This window comes from Hemitrygon akajei, chromosome 6 (genome assembly GCF_048418815.1).
Source record: "Hemitrygon akajei chromosome 6, sHemAka1.3, whole genome shotgun sequence".
Taxonomy (NCBI): Eukaryota; Metazoa; Chordata; class Chondrichthyes; order Myliobatiformes; family Dasyatidae; genus Hemitrygon; species Hemitrygon akajei.
Genome location: NC_133129.1, coordinates 45,550,291 through 45,574,155, shown reverse-complemented (window position 1 = coordinate 45,574,155; position 23,865 = coordinate 45,550,291). Strand labels below are relative to the sequence as shown.

Sequence of the window (23,865 nt, the reverse complement as noted above, 5' to 3'; positions counted from 1 at the left end):
ATCAACCATGGGATTGAGTTTAAGAGCCAAGAGGTAATGTTACAGCTATATAGGGCCCTGATCAGACCCCACTTGGAGTACTGTGCTCAGTTCTGGTCATCTCACTACAGGAAGGATGTGGGAACTATAGAAAGGGTGCAGAGGAGACTTATAAGGATTTGCAAGGATTGGGGAGCATGCCTTATGAGAATAGGTTGAGTGAACTCGGCCTTTTCTCCTTGAATTGACGGAGGATGAGAGCTGACCTGATAGAGGTGTATAAGATGATGAGACGCATTGATTGTGTGGATAGTCAGAGGCTTTTTCCCAGGGCTGAAATGGCTAACATGAGAGGGCACAGTTTTAAGTTGCTTGGAAGTAGGTACGGGGAGATGTCAGGGGTAAGTTTTTTTATGCAGAGAGTGGTGAGTGCGTGGAATGGGCTACCAGTGACAGTGGTGAAGGTGAATACAATAGGGTCTTTTAAGAAGCTCCTAGACAGGTGCATGGAGCTTAGAAAAATAGAGGGCTATGGGTAACCCAAGGTAATTTCTAAAGTAAGTACATGTTCGGCACAGCATTGTGGGCCGAAAGGCCTGTATTGTGCTGTAGGTTTTCTGTGTTTCTATGTAATGATATATGCCATTCAGGTACTTTTATATATAACCCATAATGAATTATTTAAATACTAAATCAAACAACATATTTACAATATTATTCAATTATTACTGAAATACTAAATACACAACAATAATGGATTAGCAACAGGCAAGATTTGTGCAAAGCCATAGTAATCTATCTCAATAATAAAGAATTAAGTCATATTCCCTCAACAATATTATTATTATAGCCTTATTATTACCAAAGCAGCCAAACCCCTGTCCTCAGCATTATGAACAATGCGACAGACCAGGCAATGGAAGTAAACAAGTCCGTTAACTCACTTTGTTAAGCTAGTGACTCGCTTTGTAACAGCACAAACCTTCCACCAGCTACTAGGGATGTCGGAAGTGTGGTGGAGTATTCTTCACTTGTCTAGATGAATTTGAATCTAACAACTTTTTAAAGGTTCAACATCGTCAGGTATAAGCAAATCACTTATCTAACTCTCCTAGATCAATACAAATCTTAACTCTTTCCATCCCAGGCAAACCACGTCAATGAACTATGAAATGCATTACAGCAAGTTGTCAAAAATTCTTCGACTGCACGTCCCAGTCAAAGGATCGGGGGAAACATAAGCATGAACTCTTCTCCAAGTCACAGCCTATTGACTCAAAACCTCCTTCTCAAGGCCACATGGGGATAGGCACTACAGCACTGCTCACAATAGTTCAATGATTAAAATTGCACTTGAGTGGTCACAGGAGTGAAGTACCAAAAGACAACTGTCATCCATGGAGCACGCCTAGCATGAGGCAACATCTATGGCAGAGAACAGAATGAGTGGCTTAAAGCTGACTGTTCCCGCAACACAGAGCCGCTTGCATTCCCACACGTATTACCATCACTCCAGACATTCCATTGCTCTCCTCGGCAACTGTCTGAAAGTGAACTAGACTGTTTGCAACCTTGATGTCATATTTGACCCTGGGATGTGCTTCAGGCCACACATATTGCATCACTACAGCAGGCTGCTTCCACTATCAGGATATTGCTTGACTCCGCCTTCACCTCGGCTCATTAAATTGCTCGAGCCCTCGTTAGCATTGCTGTTACCGCGACGTGTCTAGAAGTAGCAAAGATTCCAGCTCTCTCCTGACCCAGTCTTTTGCATTCCATCCTCGATAAATTTGAGTTCAGTCATAACTGCCCTAGTGGGTACTGACTCACACTGGCTTCCAAATAAGAACAACCCAGATTTAAAAAAGCTCACCCATTTTTTTGCAGCTACCTTCATGACATCACTGCTCCTAATTGCTGTGAAAGCTCAATTGCTACGTTACTGGCTAGTGATCCGAGAAGTCTGAACCAATGATTTGAGGACGTGAGTTCAACTCGCCTAAAGGTTGCTGGGACACTAAGTTCAGTCAAGTTAATTCATCTAAAAAAACAGTGACAGAGACCATAAAATCAACGGACTGCGATATAAATCTGTCTAGTTCACTTGGTTTCTTACCTGGTTCCGGTTTAGGTGTGACTCGAGACTCAGAATAGTATAGCTACCTCTGAATGGACCAACAAGGCAGTCAATCAGGATGGACACCAAATGCTATTCTTACCAACAGTGCCCACAACTTGTAAATGAATATAAAGAAAAACTCCTCCACTCCTACAAACATCAGGGATCGTTGTTTCATTACTGGCACTTTGAACATACCTAAGTTTAATTATTCCACCACTGGCAGTATGCCTGCAGCTAAGGCCTTGAACATCGCTTCTCTCCCTAAATCTCTTTTTCCCTTTATTAGTCACAATTTAAAACCTATAGGTATAAGCTTTATTTATTTATTTATATTTTGAAGTGCAGGCCCTTCAAGATCACAAGCCCACACAGTCCAATTACACCCATGTGATAAATTAACCAACTAACCCATCCGTCTTTGGAGAGTGGGAGGAACCCAGGGCGCCTAGAGGAAATCCACACGGTGGAGAGAACATACCAACCCCTTATAGATAGCAGCGGGAATTGACTCCAGGTCACCATGCGCCCCTTTAGGTTGGGGGTGATGATACGAAACTGAGCTGCGTAGGAGCCCCTCACAGAGGGTGATGAATATTTTGAATTCTCTGTGTGGGAGTACTGTGATGACCATCTCAAAAGGGTTCAAGAGACTGCAGGAGCCAGACTCTGGAACAAACATTAAGTTGCTGGAGGAATTCAACATTGACCCTGAATCAGGACTGACAGTGTAGAGCACTGATTCCCAATGTAGGGTCAGTTAATGATAGGGGTCTGTGGCATAAAAAAGGTCAGGAACCCCCACTCTAGGGGAAAGGCAGCGGGTATAAAGAGATTAGAGGCTGGTGTGACATCGGGGCTGGTAGGTAAGGAGTGAATCAGCTGAGATATGGGGATGATGGGTAGGTGGAGCCAGATAGGGGAGGGTAGAGTTTAGAGACAGAGGCTGGTGGGTGATAGGTGGAAACAGATAAAGGGAAAAATGAGGCATTTGGAGCCAGGAGGATGGATGGTAGGGTACAGACTCAGGCAAGAAGATGATGCATAACAAGATAAAGGAGAGATGGAACAGGGCAAGGGTAGGAGGGAATAACAAGGATAAATTCAAGAAGAAGAAACTTAGATGGATATGTATGTGGGTGATGAACAGGTGGAGGAATGGAAACTATGAACAAAGGGAGAGAGAACCTAGAGGACAGGTCAAGTGGGAAAGACACAAACCAGGAGTGTGGTTACCTGAAATTGTGAAGTTCAATGTTCATAATATTGTTTGTGGTCTACCCAGGTCGAATATGAGGTAGTAAGGATATTCAAAGAGAAAGGGGATGCATTTTTGAAAGACTGGCGAACTAAGAGGAAATTAATTTACTCATCTTTCAAAAAGAAGAGAAAAACCCATGTTGAATTATGGGGTCAGATTGAGGGGCTGAACGGCCAATTCTTCTTTTTAGTACATCTTTGGCCAAATATTTGGTCATCTGCTTTAATCTATCCTTTGTGAGTCATTTTCAGATTTTCTTTGCTAACACTCCTTTTAAGTGCAATGCCATGTTTTTTCTGCATTTAAAAATAAAATGTAGATAACAGTTAATAGGATAACAACAGAGAGAAAAAAGTACTTAGCTGTGTTGTGCCAGCTACTCCTTGCATTAGACTAGAGGGAAGATTGACTGAGATTTTTAATCACACAATACAAACCCATTTAATTATCAAATTCTTATCAAGGTAGAACATAATTGCTTAAATTAAACAAAGCACCATTAAAAAGAGAACAAAGATGAAAAGACCAAATAATTTATGCAACAATATCCTCAGAAAATTCGCAATTAAACGGTGCTGGCTAAATGAGTCATTTCAGACAACATGGAAGAAATGTCAATACAATTTAATGTCTCTGATTTCACATTGTGAAAAAAAGTTACTTTTACTAAAATGTTACATTCAAGCAGTTAGAAAAAGGAAACACTCACAGTAAATTTTGCAATGACATTTTTTTTGTATACACACACATTTACTCTTGTTGGTGCAGACGTTATTCATCTTTAATCACACTCATTCAGACAGGTGTCAGCTCTGTTGAAAAGGCCTTTATGCAATTACATTGGAAATAGAAGAGTACGCTTTGTAATGTGTTGCTATGGTGATGAGTGTACAAAATAGGAAGAACCTTCTTGTCTTATGCCAACTTTATGTGTGCACTCTGCTGTGAATTGCATTCTCTTCAAACCATGCGGTGTTTTTGCAGATATGCAATAGGCAAACGGCAAGCAGAATTACCACATCAATTCAAAAAGCAGGACCCCAGAAAGTTCCCTGTAGAGCTTGAGGCCCACCCTGTCTTCAATGCCTTCTCTTTGCTGTTATTCAATGAGCAATAGCTTTCATGAAATGTAACTAAAAATAGCTAATATTCCTGCCCCGGTGATTGAAAAGATGCATAACAAATTTTTTTACATTGGTGGCATTGGTCAGACCTTGAAAGTTGTTTTTTTTTCCATTTTTAATTGATTCACAAGGGAATAGGCATTTGCATTTGCCTAGATATTTAAACAATAACATACACCTAAACACTAGCCATCTATACTGCACTACCACTTTACTTCACAAGCAGAACATCTACATTACCTCATCGCCTAATGACAATATCCACTTTACTTACTGCACCATCCACTATTTTTACCATCTTCCCCTGAAAGCTGTGACTCAGGTCGATAAATATAAGATGGTTTCCCAGTCTGTGGCCACAAACACCTATTATTCACATCATGCAATGCATCATGACTTGACACCACCCAGTGACCACAGTTAAACCCGCCAGCAGGGATAGCTGGCCAATGACTACTTCGAGAACCTAGGGTGATTGTTCATTCCCTTGCCGTTCCCCCCACCCCCCTTGATACTTTCTTACATCACCCTACCATTCCCTCTCTTCTCCTCCCACCCCCTAAGACAAACTAACTCCATACACGCCAGAAATCTAAACTAAAATTCCTATTGTTTGTACGGCTCAGTTCCCAAAATGGGCAGTGCATTTTCAACGGATGGAAACCATCACTCACGTAAAATTTACATGCAGTGTGCACAGTCTCAAAAAAAAAAGCTCAATTTTTGATGATGTAGCAATGGATATATTAGGTTTTCAAATTTCAGTGCTTATGTGGGTTGACCATTACCACACATATTTGTGTGTTACCTAAATTGCCCTCAAGTGATCAACTAACACTTATGCTTTGATCTCACTGGCCTGATATTGTAACACATAAATAACAAGAATGGAGGATGCTTTAAAAAAATGGACTAGAAATTCTGATTAAATAATTCCATGTTGACGGGCTTGCACTGCATTCTACTGTGCTCTATTTTTAGACGTGTGTTGACCTGTTTATTTTAAATGGATTAGCATCTGCCTAAAAGTAATACATGCAGGAATGCAGTATAGCATGTTAATCCTTCATTTGCAAAGAGTGCCAATCAGAATCAATGCCCTACAATCTATAATATCTGAATGCTCCTGTCTGAAGCTTGCTTCTCTCCCTTTCATCTATCTTCCTACTATACAGCAGGAAAGGTTGCTGACCCGTGAATCACAATGAGAACTATAGCAATCATTTTTGTTCATTATGATTCAATATAATTGAAGAAAACACATAGGCTGGATTAACTAGAGGAAGAAAAACATGTTCGGAGATTGATTAGCAAGCATTAAACAATGCCCACACCAAAGCACTGGAGATACTGAGTGAAATGTGGCCATGTGCTAGAATGTACAACATGCAACCTGGTGAGCTGTAGGCTTGAGAAAGCAACCTCACTGCTTTCTTCCAGTGCTGGTGTAACTTATCAACTAGGTTCTGGTCCCTTCCCATTTCCGATTGGAAACGTCCCCACTCCTTCATTGTAGGTTTGCACTGTTTGCCTAACATGAGAATGGGTATGCGTTTAAAGTGTGTGATCTGCTCTTCCCAACATCCCCATTCCTGCTAAACATGTGTGCAAATAGTCCTCGACGGACCTTCCTTAATACAGAGTAGACATTTATGAATACTTGTCCATTTCAATGTGCAAATCATCATTGAACAATAAATATTCTTTAATCATTAAAAAAACATAAATAACAGATTCATATAAAAGCCATTTTCTGACCCACGGGTCAATTTTTCTCCTCCCTCTGTTAATAAAGATTGATCTTTAATGATTAAGTTGTATTTTGGCAGCTGACCTCCCTCTCCACAGTGTGCAGGGTTTTCCTGCCCTGACAACATGGACTCTCAAAGCAGAGTTGTTACTGCCACAAGACAGAGCCATCAACATTGTCCATCGTGCTGGCCCCAGTAGCAAAAATTTAGTGGAGTACGTCAAAGTTGCCTCAGCCCAAATCTGTACCCCTTATAACCTCCCCTGTCCCTCATGGTTGGCACTGGCATTTCAAATGTCCTGCTACCTGATTTAAAATATTACGTACAAATGTTCAAAGTCAATAAAAACAGAGAACAGTGTGGCTGCATGGTGATAAGTTATACTTCATGGAGGAGCCAATTAATGCCACTTATGATTCATTAGCAATTGTCATTGGCGACCATTGCTCAGAAATAGGCTCACAATCACAACATATGGATGTATATGAAAAAAATTGTTCTCTTCATATCACTGTAAGTACGTTATATGTAGACTGCAAAAGCCAAGTCATTTTAGCTTAGTTAAAAAAAAGCTTTATATTCTTCCTTTAAGTTGAGTTTCTTCACAGTTTAAAAAATTCTTCATGTCAGGAATCGTGGAAACTGTTCTGTTCAAAGACAAAAAAAAAACAAGTTAAGCTATAAATCCTGTACTAATATTACAATATCAATTCACCCAAATTCAATCACACAACATTCCATACAAACCAAAGTAGTGACTTGTAATTTTGTTTCATTAAGTTATTACTTTCAATGCCAATTTTTATTGGTGTTTCTTGCTTTATCTATGAATGGACCTATATTGTTGATTATATCAGATCACTGTTGTTGTGTTCCATTCCTGTGTCTCTTTTTGTCCTTGCCACCAAAACACAATCATCTGCCATCATTGTACTGAACTAGGTCAGGTACATTTTCACCAAACTGAATAATGCTGAATTCATTTTCAAAGCAATCCTTGTGCAGTCTGATTATGGTAATGGTCGAGGTTTTAAAAAATAAAATAAATAATTTATTACTAGCTTATTCAATAATCCTGAATGTATAGTTGTGCACATCTCAAGGAATTTTATATAAGAGTAGCACAAGCAATAAAAGAAATAAGCACTGTATTCATGTTAAAAGGGGAATCTTTTTCTGTGGCAAACTCATTTACTTTCTGTAGATCAATGGAAGGAAGGCAAATGCCACAGAAATGCTCCATTGTGTTTAGCTTCTGCAATTATCTTGGTGCCCCACAGGGCAATGAACACTATTTGTTATTATAAGGGCATCAAAGGTTATGGGGAGAAGGTAGGAGAATGGGGTTGTGAGAGATAATAAGTCAGCCATGATGGAATGACAGAGCAGAGTCGATGGGCTGAATGGCCTAATTCTGTTCTTATGTCTCATGGTCTTTACGTGAGTGCTGGCCATTAAATATGAAAGATGAGACACTGAAATGTAATTGTTGAGGGATTCTCCATCTCTATACCATCCTCAGAAATGTGTTGGTTAAACATTTCTGCATCTCTTTAGCTAACTACTAGCTAACCCTTTCTTACTTCAGTAGCTCAACATACAATGGATAACTAAACTGTAAACTGTTTAATGATGTTTACAAAAAACCCACCATTTTAAATGAAAATGCTGATTGCAAATATAATTAAATGTTCACCCTGTTGGGAATAAACGGTTTATTTTTTGAGTTTGGAAGCAGTGACCACGTGGGTGTTTCAGTGCTGGGGCTCCAGAATTTTTCAGTCTGCATCAATGATGTGGATAAAGGCAAACATTTGCTTGGTGGCAATGTGGCTTGTGGGGAAAATGCAGAGAGGGAGACATGGTCAGGCAAAGTCAATATGGTGTTAGAGATATAATGTAGGGGACTATGAGTCACCCAGTTTGGGAGAAACGTTAGAGAGTCAGAGGCTTTCATTTTAATGTTGTGAGGTTGAAATGTATTGGTTTCAGGCAGACACACATCACTGATAATATGCAGGCTCAGTTATTGATCATAAACAGCCCATTGTCCTTCACTGCAAGGGGAAACTTTCTTTTGAAGAGCTGCTGCCTCATGAGTCCGGTGGCTCAGTTTTGTGCTGCTTGCTGCTAGTTGCACACTTACTGTGGGCGCTCCTCCTGGTGTTCCAGTTTCCTCTACAACCCAAAGATCAGTGTGTTGATAAATGATTTGACCGCTGTAAATTGCCCCTGATGTGCAGGTATGTATCTGGGAGGAACTTATGGGAATGCAGGGAAAATGAGATCAGAGTATTAATGTAAATGGATACTCCGTGTCTGATGTAGACACAGTGGAGAGAACATCCTGTTTCTATGTTGTATGAATCTATGATGATGACTTTGAAATATATGCACAATTAACTGTTTCACATATTTGTTACTATCAGCTGCCTTTGCCTGAAATGAACATACTTAAACAACAATGGTAAAGCAATATAAGGGGAAAAGTTTTTACTTCAAGAGTATAGAAGACTTTAAGATCCAGAACAACAGCATCATTTAGAATAAAACTCAATAAGAGAAGCTCTGCAGTGACTATTTTAGCAAAGTGTTAAAAAAGCATTGTTCTACTACAAAGAACATTTTAATTTGACCTACAAGGTAAAACAGTTTATTTCAATATAACTTAGCAACGTCACAAATGCAGATTTGTTTCAGAACATGTGCTGTTTCAACCTTGAACTGTAACCAGTGGGATCCCTAATGTTCTAGGATAGCTGATGGGTGAATGGCAGTTATTTTTCCAGTAAGGTTCACTCGGGCAATAACAGGAAACACGCATCTTTTAATCACGGTTGTGTAAATCTCCATTTGCTATTTTCTCCTCCACACCCCCAACTCTCACCAGCACCAAGGATAATTGACAGTTAATATTACTTTAAAATTAGCCAGTTACTGATCCCCTCTACCTCAGCCTGTCATTAAAAACCTGCCAGCATGCCATTTCCAGAAAGAACTAGGTCGTAAAATCAGGAATGGAGGATTTATATCGTATTAACCTTCTAAGATTCTCCCTGCTCCAGCCAATGAAAAGAATACTGCAAATTTGATGCAGGAAATGTTATGCTTTTTATTGCTTCATCATTGTTTCTCTTCATAACTCACTGGCTGCCAGCCAACTTCATGACAGGACATTACCCCGAGAGTAAGTAAATCACTACAGAATGGCTGGTTCTGAGATTAACTTAAACCATTTGTTTATAATGCACAGCATAATCCAGCTTGTTTTCTCAGGATTACCTAAACTCACAGTGATGCCATTTCTAGTATAAATCACCAGTTATTTTGTTTTCAAATTATATCACTCTTGTCATAGCATTTGCAAATTGGAAATTCTGGTATTCAAGCACAAAGATACGTATTGTGACTATACTTTCTTCTACCCTGCAGTTCTGACTGAGGGTCTTGGACCTGAAGCATTAACTCTGTTTCCCTTTCCACTGATCTGCTGAGTGTTTCTAGTATTTGCTGTTTTTTAAAAAAATTTCAGATGTGGAGCAGGTGCAGTTTTTTTTGTGTGTATAAAGTCACATATGCTGGAATGTGAATTGCCATTATCCCTGAAAGCTTACAGTCCAGAAATGACAAGGATCGTATAGGTCATGTCTTAACCTGGGACTGGTGCTGGGCAGGGACTAAGGAGAGCTGCCAACCATCCTTGACTCTGCAGCGAGTTACAACCACTGTAAAACATCTAAACTTCAGGAATAGGCCATTCAGCCCATTGTGCAAGCTCTACCATTCAATATGATCCCTTACTGCAGTACCACTATCTAGTATCAAAGTACTGAAAGGGTGGCATGGCACAGTAGTGTAGAAGGTGGCATGGTAGTTGGTGTAACGCCTCACGGTACCAGCCATTGTGACTCAATTCTCAGTATAAGGAGTTTGTCCATTCTCCCCGCGACAGCAAGGGTTTCATCTGGGTCCCCGGTTTCTCCCACATTGCAAAGGCATACGGGTTAGGGTGAGTAAATTGTGGATTAGTTTGGGAGGAGCCCTCAAATTTCACCATGCTCCTGAGGGCAACAGAGGTATGCCGGCCCTTGCAGGCTGCCCCCAGCACAATCCTCAGATTGTATTGGTCATTGTCGCAAATGACGTACTTGAATGCAGGTTTCGACATACAGGCGGACATGTAGCTAAAGCTGATCTTTAGAACTAACTCCGTTTCCCTTAAAGGCCAGAGGGAATACCAATCAGACGGTGAATGGCAGAGGAATAGCGGGCATCTGGAGACCACTATCGAGGGCTGGAGAAGAGACGCCCTCACTCAGGTTGATCCCAACACGACAGTTTCCTAAAGCCAACTAAAGGGCAGAGAAGTCCCAAACTTCCCTTAGGGAGATGAAATTTGGATATTCTGACTCCTCTTTGCCCCAACAGGTCAAAGAAAGAAAACGAAAGTAACATATTTCTTCCGCCTCCTCTGACTGCCTGCTCCACCCGCTAAGTTGGAAGGCAGGAGCAGTTCAAATGCTTCCCAGCCTACCCCTCTGGCTAAAATAGTGATCAGGTCCAATGACAGCATCATCTATAAAAAAGGGCCCCATCGTTTAGGCCTCCTTCTCAACAGCTTAGGCAGGCAGGCAGGTTAAACGTGAAGCCTGTGGAACTGGTGGGGAATGTTGGTGGTTGAGTCTTACAAGGAGCTTTCATGGTTGACACACCTTGATAGGCAGGTTGTAAATTTTCTCCTGTAAAGTTACTCTTTATACAGGTTCGAATGTTCAACTATGCACTCTGGTTTGCGAGAGCCTGCATTCTTTAAGTGAGGAGCATTGTCTGAAATATCCCCTGCAGTGATTTCAATGGCATTGCCGCTTTGCAGTGGGGTTTCTATCCAAAATCAGTCAGAGGTGAGCAACACGCACACACTCAAAGTGCTAGAGAGGAGGAACTCAGCAGGTCAGGCAGCATCAATGGAGAAGTCGATATTTTGGGCCGAGACCCTTCATCAGGACTGGAAAGGAAGGGGGAAGAAGCCAGAATAAGAAGGTTGGGGTGGGGGGGGGGGGAAGGACACTCAGAATTGAATGCTGCTGATAGTGTTGCACTAACCTCTACAGAGCCAATATTAAGATCAAATTAATTACCTAAACAGACCTTTTTTAAAAAACTTTTTTTGATTACAGATCAGATGTTCATCTTTAGACAGTACTTAACGAAGACAATATATATATAATATATATCCTCATTAAAGAAGATCTGTCCGGAAGTCAAGGCCTGAAGGCCAGGGCCCCAAGACTACGACTCTCCACGAGTCTGCTGGGGAAGTTGAAAGCCTAATGATTGCAAGTCCACAAACCTGCTAGAAGCTGGTGGCCGAAGGCGGCCTGTCCTGTGGTTAGAGGGCTGCGTATGCGTGTGGGTGGGAGGGAGGAGCTGTTCCACAGGAGCGGTTTTGCTGTCGTTGCTTTGTCAGTTGGTACATTGTGTTCTGTTGTCCTCTATGTGGTTCTGCCCAGCATGGTGGGCAAGTTCTTTTGGGGGTATCCTGGGGGTATTGGTTATTAATGCAAATGAAGTATTTCACTGTATACTTGGATATTCCTGTGATAAATAAATCTAAATATGAATCTGTTTTAACCTCATACTGATAGCACAAGGGACATGTAATGTGCCTTGGCTAACAGCTTCCCATATATATCAGATGGCAACGAAACCCCTGTACCTCAGAAAATACAAGAAAGCCCTTTTCCTTTGCTGTAGTGAGGGTGCAGAGCACCCGGTACCTTTCATCCTGCCCCTCAGCTTCCTGGAACACTAAGGTTCACTTCTTCCACAGATTCAACTTAAAAAGGGCAAATTGGTCAATTGGACAGCAAATTGAGAGCGTGTCTTTTAATGCCCTGCTTCCAGTCATTTAATTCTGTTGGCTTATTTCACCGATTCATTTCTTGGCAATGATTTTAACAACTCCTTACCTGTAAAATATGTCTTCTAGGTAGGAAGATGCTTCCATGTGCTAACAAATGCAGTGGGAATTAATGAATATGGTACTGTAGTGATGCTATTCCACGTGTCCAAAGTGGGATCATAGCAGTCCAGTGTCTTACACCTCTGAGTGCCAAAATAGCCCCCAACTACATAGAGTTTATTTCCAGAGGCCACGGCATGGCAGCTCATTCGCTTAGCAGTTACGTCGCCGACTTTCGTCCACTGATAGGTCTCACTGTTAAATCTGTACGCGGAACAGGCGGAGAATTCGGTGTCCCCACCCATGATGAAAATCTGGTTCCCCAGCACAGCAGCGGCTGTGTACCTCCACGGCTGCGGGCAGGTGGCCGGCACAGTCCACCTGTTTTCAACCGGGTCGTAACACTGTACTTTGGGCAGCTTGTCATGGCTCACGCTGGTACCACCAAAGGCAAACAGCCTGAGCTTGGCACTGACCACCGCAGCATTGCTGACGCCTTCTCGAAGAGGCGCCACCATTGTCCACTTATTGGTCACTGGGTCGTACTGCTCCACCTGCTTGAGTGAAACGGAGGGTGAAGCCGGCTGGCGGCCCGTGGCAGCGGTGTGACCACCCACCACGTAGAGGGAATGTTTCAGCTCAGCAGATCCATGGCCAAACCTCGCAACGAGCATCGGGGCCGACTTTGACCACTCTTCATGAAGAGTATCGTACACCCAAACATCCTTAGAGACTCCATTTTCTGACCCTCGGCCTCCGGTCACATATACTTTGCAGCCAATCGCACATGCACTGAACTCTTTGCGTGGGCTGGGAATGTCTGCTTTTGGAATGATCTCCTTTGCTTTATGGTCTATTAGATAAACTTTATCACACATAAAAGTCTGTCCCCCAAGGAGGAGCAAGGCATGCCCAGTTTTTCGAGGCCTGGCACAAAGACTGGTCACAACTCCATCGTTCTGTAAAATCTTTAATTTACAATGTATTGCTTCTTCAATTAACTCCTTACTCTTCAGCTGCCTGGTAATAAGCTCTTCTGTGGCCACATTCTCCATCAGGTAAACGGCTGGAAGGAGGGCCAGTCGAACAGTCTGCAACAGTTCCGGCAAACAACAGTGGCGCCTGCTCACATCATACTTCACCCATTTTATGGTGGTCTCATACACAAGCTTCTCGTCCTCCGTCTCCAGCTCTTCGCTGGAGAGAAGCTGCACCAGCGTATCCTTTGGCAGCTGCAGAAAGTCTTCGCTCTTGCTGATGGTTGGGAAGTTACTGAGGCACATCCGCCAGGACAGCTCATAAAGTTTAGTGCAATGGTGGGCGTCGGAGAGCAGCAACATTCCCAGACAGTTGGTCGGGTGTAGGTTCTTCTCCAAGAACTCAGCGCAAGCATCACGAATATCTTGGAACTGCAGCATATCACCTGCCTCCAGAAGCGACTCTGCATTTTCTTCATTGATAAGGACACGCGACGAGTAAGCATAGTCTAAAAGAAGCTCGAGAACCTCCGGGTGTATGGAGTTATGGAAATTAACTTCGTTGTCCTTGCTCTCGCGCAATCCTCCGCTGAACATGGCCTCAAAGTAGCGGCTACAGGCAGCCAGCACAGCCCTGTGACATGGAAAGGTCTTCTCCCCTGCATGAAGGAGGACATCTGTGAAGAGCCTCTGTTGACGCAGAAGATTCAGGTGGGTGAGGACACTGTCAGCGTAGGTGGTCTTGTGGAAGAGATAGATATTCATTGAGCCATTGCTGGCTCTTGATTTCCGGTTTTCATGCATCCTTACTGACATTCTCATCAAGCACTGTGGAGAAAAAGAAATTCAGAATTCAAGCTCACTCACAACTTGTGCGGTTCAAAGTCTCTTATCTTAATTTTTGTTGGGAAAAAAAACCCCATAATTTTACATTTGCATTTTGTAAAAATTACTTTTGGAAACAGCAAACTAAACTGCCACCAAATACCAGCCGCCCATTACAGCCCAAAGGCAGAGGGCTGTTTTACTGTAACTGAATAAGTCAAATTCCAGTTCAATTATTTGGAATTCTAAATAGCCACCGTCATGGAAGATTGCATTCCACAATTTTTATTTTTCTGTCAAAGCCAGATCCCTGTCTTTAACATTCTCGGAGAATGTTATTTCTAAATAATCAATATCTTGAACATCCAATTCTATTTTATTACATTCCAGTGTTATTTGGTATTTTAATGATTTGCATTTTGAATTATTTATACATTTTGTAGGGCAGAAACCTGTCCTGGCCCGTTTCTACAGGGCTCCATCTAGTGGTGCATTTTAATAACGATGTAAGGCAATTGAAATCTCCTGTTTTGTAACCTAATGCTAACACCATAATTATATAGTGCTGAATGTTGTCACGAGGATTCCCATATAAAGCAGCAGTGAATATGTAATTTGTGCATTATATCTATTTGAACTGTACACACAGCAACACAATTATAGATGTAACCCTTCTACTCTTTGGAGAGATCATATTAACAACAGTGAACAATATTGATGAGGAGAGACCTGTCACTGGTGGTACTGGTGGGAGCAATTAGAGGTGATAAATTGATAGTATTTGCACAGGAGTATTGTACATTACAGTATATTAAAGTGGCATGTTTTCCCTGTTACGTGATGACAGCAAAGGCAGATAAAGCCAGTTGAAACATGTGAAATTAACAGGTACTTCATATTGTTATACTATATAAATGACTGCCTGTGTATAAAATGCTTCTCTAACCATTCTAGAGATAAGCTATGTCTTCAATAGATACTTATATGTAATCAGCTTAAGTTTGTTAGCATGAAGTTTCTTACCGACACTGAAGGTATGGGTGTAAGTCTTGTTCCTGCATTATTACATATAAATTAACCTGACACAACAGTAGAACAGTAGTAAAGATCTACCGATGATTGGAATAAAGCAGGGCATTGTTTCATAATTCGAGAAAAAAATTAAAGATCCCAAGGTACTGATTAGAATATCTTTAGATTCTTTAGCCAAAACATTGCCCTCACCAAACATAAATTCACTAAATCATTCACTTCATATTTATATGCAGTGTATTGCTTCATAAAAAATGACTCTTAAAACTGCCAACAAAAAAATTGCTTTCAGATTTCAGTTTTTCCATTTATCACATTATACACAAACTAATTTTCCTTTAAGACATCTGGTCAAAAGAGAGCTAAAACAGTACTCTATATCATTTTTTTTTACTCTAAGCACTACTGGTGTCCATACAGATGCACATTTTGCACAGCAAATTTCTGGAATAGTTCAAACCTGCTTACTTAAACCATTAGATAAATTTATTTTAAATTTGACTGTCTTATGTTCTAAAAAAATTTGCAAAATAGTAAATGAAGTGAAAGTCGGTGTAGACAGTACCACCAAAATGCCTAATAAACCTCACAAATAATCTTTACAACAACACACACAAAATGCTGGTGGAACACAGCAGGCCAGGCAGCATCTATAGATGCTTCGTCGAAGGGTCTCGGCCCAAAACGTCAACGGAGCTTCTCCCTATAGATGCTGCCTGGCCTGCTGTGTTCCACCAGAACTTTGTGTGTGCTGTTGTTTGAATTTCCAGCATCTGCAGATTTCCTCGTGTTTGCAAATAATCTTTAAGTCAGTTGCAGAATATAACTAACATAAGTTTATCTACAAATAAACAAATTTGTAGATAAACTGTTACCAATTACCAGAGCAACTTTTTAAAACATTTGATGTTCCATAAAACCTCTAAGCAAAATTAGCTTGCATGCCACACCTTTCAAAATGACAGATAAAAACTGTAACTGCAATGAAGATAGATATTGCCCTCATGCTTGCAATGCAGTAGCATTAAGCAAAGCCAATAACTAGAAAACCAACTACCAGCTGGACTGCCCACTTGCCTCATTTGAAACTGCATAGGGCCTCCGCAACCACACCATGCTCACGTAGCTAGCCCCATCACTTATAGCTCTAGTCCATGTATCCAAGGTGACTTTGACATTGACCATTAGCACCATGGCGCTCACACCTCATTATCATCGTCACTAGACTGCCACTGCATATTGATTGATGCTCGGGACAGGACAAACTCTATAATTTGCTGACTATTTAACTCGCACAAAGAGGCAGTGTCCTTTAAAAAACGTCCATGTGTTTGCCCTTTGTTTTAATTTGCCCATGAAAGAAAGGTTTTGTTATCTGCGGCCGTCTGCTCTGTAGTGTGATAAACATTATATCTGACTGCATCCCACCCCCACAAAAGCAAAGCGCGAACAAAGGGTTATAACTCTACAGCAATAGAGTTGTACTGTATGGTAAAGAGACCCTTGGGCCCAACACGTCCGTGCTGACCACTGCTAGCCCCGCTTTCGGCCATAAAGTACACTGTGTAATGTACAGTTTTTGAATGTTATAACTGCACCTCTCTACAACTTCCTCTACCAGCTCCTTCCATGTACACAACACTCTCTTTCCACACAAACTGCCTGACGCTGGAAGAGTTTCCCAGTACTTTTTGTTCATCCCCACAAAATAAATACCTGACATGGGTTTATGTGTGACGGTGGCGAAATACTGGAATTACTCGCCTGCCCCTTTAAATGATATAGAACCCCGTTATTTTGTTGAATGCCCCGGGGCGCGCAGCGTTTGGTGTCGTGGGCAGGTGTACAGATGGCTAACTGCCCCAGTTACCCGATCTACCGCCACTGAAAAGCGCGGTATTTCCAAACAAAAGTGAGACCCGATGACAGCAGACCGCGCTCCTTCTGGCAGGGCTTTACGCCTCCAACGATCACTTTGAAGCATAATCGTTGCTGTTAGTTTTTAACTGTACCTTAGAGCGCTAGCTCCTGGAGCTGAAGACAATCAGCCGTGCGATTTACCGGCCCTTCTTGTGTGAAAGACCAGTGCCCCTGTAATTTGCAGTCTTGGCACAAGTCAAAGAAACGCCCGGGTCTCATTGTCAGTTGAGAGGCATTCTTTTCATTCTACGGAAGTGGTGATTCCTCAGACCTAACGTAACATTGGCCACTAACCAGCGCAACCACCCGGAGTGATCATTTACACGTGTGAGGTAGTACGTTTCAACTTTGAATAGCCTGAATTTCAACTCTGCCGCATGTTGAAAAGAATTCCTCGAGATTAGGTGCATGTTTGGAAGATGCAATAGTTATTGGGTTTAAAAAAAAATACATCTCGTGGAAAGCCAGCAAGAATAACGTAATCTCGATAGGGAGAAAAAGAAATCGGCAATCGAGACTCTATCCCAGAGATTTCATTGCCACGGCCGATTAAAATCTCATTCATGTCCATGGGTGGGGGTCAATTTTCCCATTATTACCGAGTCAACCACCGCGCTGATACAAGGTAACATACATATATATATCTATATATATATAAAAATCACATCTTAGCTATCTACGCTATTGTTCATTTCAGTCCCTCAGTTCCACTCACTGTCTTGCTACTGTGTTGACCGGGACAGGAGCCGAGAAAGTGCGCGGCGGTTTGGTTAAACCGCTAACGGTTTCCCGCACGTTCTGAGGCTCAGATCGGAACCGCTTGGAACTGACTCCCTTTCGCCCAGCGGCTAAGAGATAGAGCGATGTCCGGTACTCGTGGCAAAGCGAAACGGGATTCGAATACACAAAGGCACCCGAGTTTGAAATTGACATTAAATTGTGAATTACTCGTTTACTGTACCACTATATTCAAATATTTGATAAATTGAGCTCAGTACTTTCAAATTCGGCTTGTCCGCCCAGTTCTTACTCACATTGCAAACGAATCGATTCACAAAGGGTCAAAGAATAAAGTTTGTTTAAGTTTTTCAGCGTGCGTCCTCTCGCCGGCTCCCGCGTTGAAAGATGGTAGAATACAAACAGCTGCTGGCTTCTCCGTCAAGGCAAACAGCGTCGCCTTTCAAAGGCAGGGAGCAAATGGGCAGCCTAACACAGGCCACAGAAAGAGCCAGAACAGACAGAGAGAGGGTGAGAGGGAGAGAGAGAGGGGAGAGAGAGAGAGAGAGAGAGAGAGAGAGAGAGGGGGGGGGAGGAGGGAGGGAGTGTGGGCTGCGGTTAGTTACCCTCGGCCATCAGCAGCGGAGCGAAGTTATGTGTCTACTGTGGTCACAGCCCGCGTGTACAGCAGGCAGCCAGTAACACACTGCACACTGAACCAATGTCATCCGAATGCCACCTAGCCAACTACAGTTTCTCCCCAGAGTTCCACACACTCTCGCTTCAGCCCGACCCCCTTACCCTGCCCAACACCGTTACCCACAAAGTTATCCCGGCCCCACGTTGTAAACCTACCAACTGACCCACGTTGTCATAGCAGTGAACCCTGTTTCTTATTGTTACCCCTTCAACTCAACGTTGACCCCTGACTTCACCGCGACACCTGCCCTACTCCGCTCAAATAGGTGGCAACTGCTCCCACGCCCTTCCCAAGCCGGTATACCAGCCCCTAGGTCATTCTTTGCCCGAAACTCCAGATTTCATTCCCGAAAGCCCATTCCGTGATCCTAGCCACACAGTGACGCCAGCCCGGACAGGGACCCCAGTCCCGAAAGGTTCGTGCCCATACTGTGCTTGTGCTGCAGATAGCGGCTCCTGCCACGGCCCATTCGATATCCCTCGCCCGCACTGTAACTCCTTCCTTCCCTCCCTGCAGCCGCACAAATGACAGCGTGGTTCCCTGTCTCTGACAGCAATGTGACTTCTGTCCCGCACCAGTTCCCAGTCCTTTTGTGTTCTCCCCAACTCCTGCCCAGTGGAACACCAGCCAGTCCCGCTTGGGAACACCGGCACTGCAACGTTGCACGTCTCGGTGCGCCCATCAACACTGCCCGCTGCAACGTCCAATAAAACGAGGGCTTACCGAAACTTGTCAGCAGCTGGTCCGGCCAGTGAAAGCATGGTCCGGGCTGTTGCGGGGTGTGGGCTCGCCTGACTTCGGGCTGTGGTATCTCGGGGCTGGCTAGGCAGAGCAGTTGAACCGGGAACTGGCTTGGATGCAGATTGACTGCTCAAGGAGAGCGATTCACACCAGTGAGCCAGTGTCACCTTCTGCAGTTAGTGTGGGCACGACACATGGCGCTTGGTACCCAGGCGACCGAGAACAAGCAGCGCACAGTTCGGTGACTGAGCGGAGGACGATCTGATCACAATGACACTGCGCCACAGCTCATTTATACCCGTGCCTTCTCTTCCACACACACAGCACAGTGGCAGCGACTCTGAGACAAATCCCACTGTGAGCGCAGCCGAGCCACTGAAACGGAGCGGCGCTCTGCCTTCCGGGCAACTTGCTTGGGCGCGATTTCGCTGCCTTTATAAGCGAGCCGTTCAGCACTGGACTACAATTATAGCAAATTCTCGGCTCGAAGCCAGAACAGGAAACGTCTTGAGTACCAGAGCTACTATTAGGGAGCTGAGGCGCAGGCTTCTCATAGGCTGCTTTTGCGAAATGTTGAATGCTCCCTTGTTATCTCTTTTTTTCCTTTCACGGAAAATGCTGACAGTGAACAGTCTGTAAGGAAAGCATCTGCTGTATTCGCCCACCAGAGAGTTACGCTGACAGGATTCATCCCCAAGCTTCTACCATTTCAATTTGTGCTTAGGTTTAATTTTTAAATAAAACTTTCCCTCTCACCCACAATAGGCTTATCTTTATCACTGTAACACGCTGCACACCCTCAGACACTGCACAATCGTCGGCTACATTTCTTCAGGACCAGATGTTTCAGTCCACTGCTGTTGTAGAGCGATGTGTGGGCACTGAAGTCAAAGCTTCTGTGCCCGTATCACTCAACACGAAAATATAATTTTGACATAATTGCTTTTTATTTCAAAAGTAAACTTTATTCATAACTATATGTATTCACACACACAAAATAAAATAATTGGTTAATTTAAACGATTTGTCTATATCACTAATAGATATACTTTATACACGAACAAAACTATGTTCACAATCAAAGAGTGTAATTCCTCTCTAAGCAACTTGTGCAAATTACAGTCGGTATACGAATCTTTGAAGTGTTCGATATGAGTCAGTCGGAACCGGAATGCCACTACTTGTCAGTGTGATCGTGTTGGGCAGGCTTACTCGACGCAAGTCTGAATCTCCCGGGTTTCGTCACCATTCTGGATCTTCAATCTCTCGTGCCCATTCTTGTAAATTATTTAACTCTGATATTTTTGCATATTTACCAAAGGCGATTTCTTTCGCCCTGAATCCCAGCTTTCCTCTCTACACCACATGTTAGCTCCTATTTATTTATTTATATATATATATCTATTGTCTAGACTCTAGAAGACAGACATCCGTAAGCGATTTTATTGCAGGTTCTTTCCAATGCTTTTTCTGAAAAGTGAAGGATTTTTTTCAACCAGTCCCAATAATCTCAGCTTCGTTAAATATAAGGATTGGGTTTATACTCTGAATGCAAAGGGTGATTCAATGCACATTACCTTGGATTTCAAAATCACCAAGCAACTTTGACAACTATATTTAAATAAAAAAAACCCTCAGCAGGAGGACCAAGAGAATTTAAAACCATAATGATTATTTTGTACGCATATTAATTCATAACCCGTGTAGACTCAATGGCTCAATGGGCAGAATGGCCTCCTCCTTTGCCACAATAATTCTATAATTCCATGAGATGTATTGATTCAAAACAACATCTTGGAAGACAGCTGCTGGGGATGGTGGTAGAGGCAGATACATTTGGGACATTTTAAGAGACTCTTAGGCAAATGGATGAAAGGAAAATGGAGGGCTATGTGGGAAGGTAGGGTTAGATAGATCTTGCAGTATGTTAAAAGGTCAGCATAACATTGTGGGCTGAATGGCCTGCACTGTGCTGTACTGTTTCAGTAGTTCTAGCTGTTATTCTACCAGCTTCAATATAATTCAAATGGGATTTTCTAGCAATTACATCACACGTTCAAGAGGTTGAGTTGGGGTGGAGGTAGTTACTGATGGAGATACACAAAAACATGAGGGGCATAGATCGGGTAGATGATAGGAAACTTTTACCGTGTCAGAGGCATCTAAATCTAAGAGGACAAAGGATTAGGGAAAGGGAGAAGACATTTAGAAACATTTTGAAGCTGAGCTTTTGCCCCAGAGGGTAAGTGGAATCTGAAATGTACTGACTAAGAAGGTGCTAGAGGTAGGCACTCTGACAACATTTAAAGAGCTATCTAGATGGGCACTTAAACTGCCATAGAAGGCATACAGACCAAGGACTGTTAAGTGAGATGGATATGGCTGTTAAAGTTGAATCAGAATAAAACTCGGGAGACCAGCTTCTTATAGTTACAACAGTTTATTGCACACCCTCCTGCAGGAGTTTGAGGCCTAGTTGTCAAAGGAAAGGCACGTAAGTACTGCCACCATCTAACAAGTGGACTACATCTCTCTGCCGTATATTTATACATAACAAGTCCCGTATGTTACTGTTGCAAGATGCCATTAGAACTGGTATGCCCACCAAGTCTGTTGGTGCAAAACTTAGTTACAGATAAGAGAGTCCGCTAAATCAAGGTTTAATTACAGATGGATGTGCTGTCCAGTCCTTAGCAGTTATTCCCTTTGCTAGGCCCTGACTTAATTACAGCTGGATATTCATTCCTGTCCTTATTGATGAGTCCTCCTCCCCCCTACTCAAATGAGGGTACAATGTCCAATTTATCAATTTTCTCAATGTCTCTCTGCAAGTTAAGAGACAGCTAGTATAAGCCAGTTATTTTGCCAACTGCTGAAGACAGAGTTTACTTTAATTCAAAAATTCCTGTTCAGTCCCAATTATTCTTTTAGCCATAGGTTACATAGGTTCAAAATGATTTTTTTATATCCCCAATTCCTCATGCCTAGGTACTTAATAATCCACAGGGAGGGCCAAAAGTCCAGTTTCAGTGCTGTATGGCACTATGACTTTATTATTAAATTAACTTAGATTGCAGGTACATCATTGTAGACTACATCATACTAAAACAAATCATGCAGAATTATATTGTCTTGCATGGATCTCAGTTATGCCTAAGTTTATTCTAGAAATGATCACATGAAAGAATGGAATTAAACTACACTAAAGACTTCAGATATCCATTAAATTCTAATCTTTTACCTAGAAATGGAAAATTTAGCCAAGGACTGTGAGCTAAAAAATTCCCTTTCTTTGACCTATAGTAAGAAATCAGGATCAGTTTTGTAACAATATTCTGTGAAGTGGATGAATGATTTACATACAATCATTTACATTCTTAGAATGAATCATATTTGTTTAATATCAGTACAGTCAAATATGATCAAATTACATATGATGCAGCAACATGTGAATTCATTGTTTCTCTGAAATGTCTTCCAGAAAGTAGGGCAGGCAAAGCTTAAAATAAACTAAACAGTTTTAAAAAACTGAAACTGTTCATCTTCTTCCTCAGATTCAAGGATGACTTGCTTTTAATCCAGTTCTGAACTGACTGATGAGTCATATGTAGGGTTCTCAAATTCTGCCAGAGGTGGTGCTTGGTGAGCTTGAAGGGAGATATTTTTTGTTTGTAGTTCAAACATTCCTTCCACTGGAGCTAGGTAGCCTCCTACTGATGACAGGAACATTGATTTCTCTAACTTACAGCAATTTCTCCCCTCTTCCTTCTTTCTTTTCCATTCTGCATCCTGCCTCCCCTCTTACCCCTTCCCTTCTCATCACCTCCTCTGGTGTCCCTCTTCCTTCCCTTTCTCCCATGGTCCACTGTCATCCCATTAGGATTCTTTCTTCATCAGCCTATTACCTTTTCCACTTATTACCTCCTTGCTTCTCACTTCACACACCCAGCTTTCCCCTCACCTGACTTCACCTACACTTGCCAGCATCTATTCCTCCACCTCCCCCTCCCCCTCCCCACTTTTGTATCCTAAATCTCCCCCCTTCCTTTCCAGTCCTGATGAGGAGTTTCAGTCCAAAACATCGACTGCTGATTCGCCTTCATTGATGTTGCCTGATCTGTAGAGTTCCTCTAGCATTTTGTGAATTTTTCTTGATTTCCAGCATCTACAGAATCTCTTGTATTTATTTCTTCCACGGTTTGCAATTAAACTGAGTTTGCTTCTATTGTTGAAACATAAGGTGAACGGGACCTCCTTAATGCAGATACAGATACATTTGGCCCAACCAGTCCATGTCAATAATAGTTCGCCCAACTAGAGCTAATTTGCTACCTCCACCTCACATCCCTCTAAGCTCTTCTTTTACGTGTACCTATCAAAGTTCTTCTTAAATGATACCATTGTACCTGCTACACAGATGTTCTTCCATTTTAAACAGTAACAAGTCAGGGTTTTCTTTGAGGCAGTGAGGATGCTACACTGGCTCCTGGAGGCTTTGCAAATATCCTTGAAAATTTTTCTCTGTCCTCCTAAATATTGCTTGTTAAGGTCGAATTTGAGATGAAGTGCTGGCTTCTGGAGGCTTGTGCCCAGGAGGTGGATGATGTGAACTACTTGCCATGGCTGGCTGAGCTTCAGTGCTGAGGAAGTTAGTCTGGGAAAACTTGCAGGAATGGGCTTGTTTATTCCACCAACTGAGTTACCTAGTTTGGTATCTTTCCAGCATTTTGAGATGCCTACTATAAATAGACCAT

At 42.4% G+C, this 23,865-nt stretch overlaps 1 protein-coding gene across 2 annotated transcripts; it reads right to left on the bottom strand.

The window, feature by feature from the left end:
* Positions 1 to 3,971: 3,971 nt before the first annotated feature.
* enc1 (ectodermal-neural cortex 1) lies at positions 3,972 to 19,817 on the bottom strand. 2 transcript variants are annotated; one of them, XM_073048299.1, is made up of 3 exons: positions 19,094 to 19,817; positions 12,207 to 14,004; positions 3,972 to 6,884 (listed from the first exon to the last, which is right to left on the bottom strand). In XM_073048299.1, exon 2 carries the CDS (start codon positions 13,996 to 13,998, stop codon positions 12,223 to 12,225), a length of 1,776 nt encoding a protein of 591 aa, XP_072904400.1. In that variant the 5' UTR covers positions 13,999 to 14,004; positions 19,094 to 19,817; the 3' UTR covers positions 3,972 to 6,884; positions 12,207 to 12,222. The 2 variants fall into 2 exon arrangements, with proteins under 2 accessions (XP_072904400.1, XP_072904401.1); XM_073048300.1 differs by lacking the exon at positions 19,094 to 19,817 and adding an exon at positions 17,988 to 18,176.
* Positions 19,818 to 23,865: the final 4,048 nt, after the last annotated feature.

Coding starts and splice junctions, on each gene's coding strand:
- enc1 (XM_073048299.1), bottom strand. CDS start 13,998: ATGAGAATGTCAGTAAGGATGCATGAAAACCGGAAATCAAGAGCCAGC.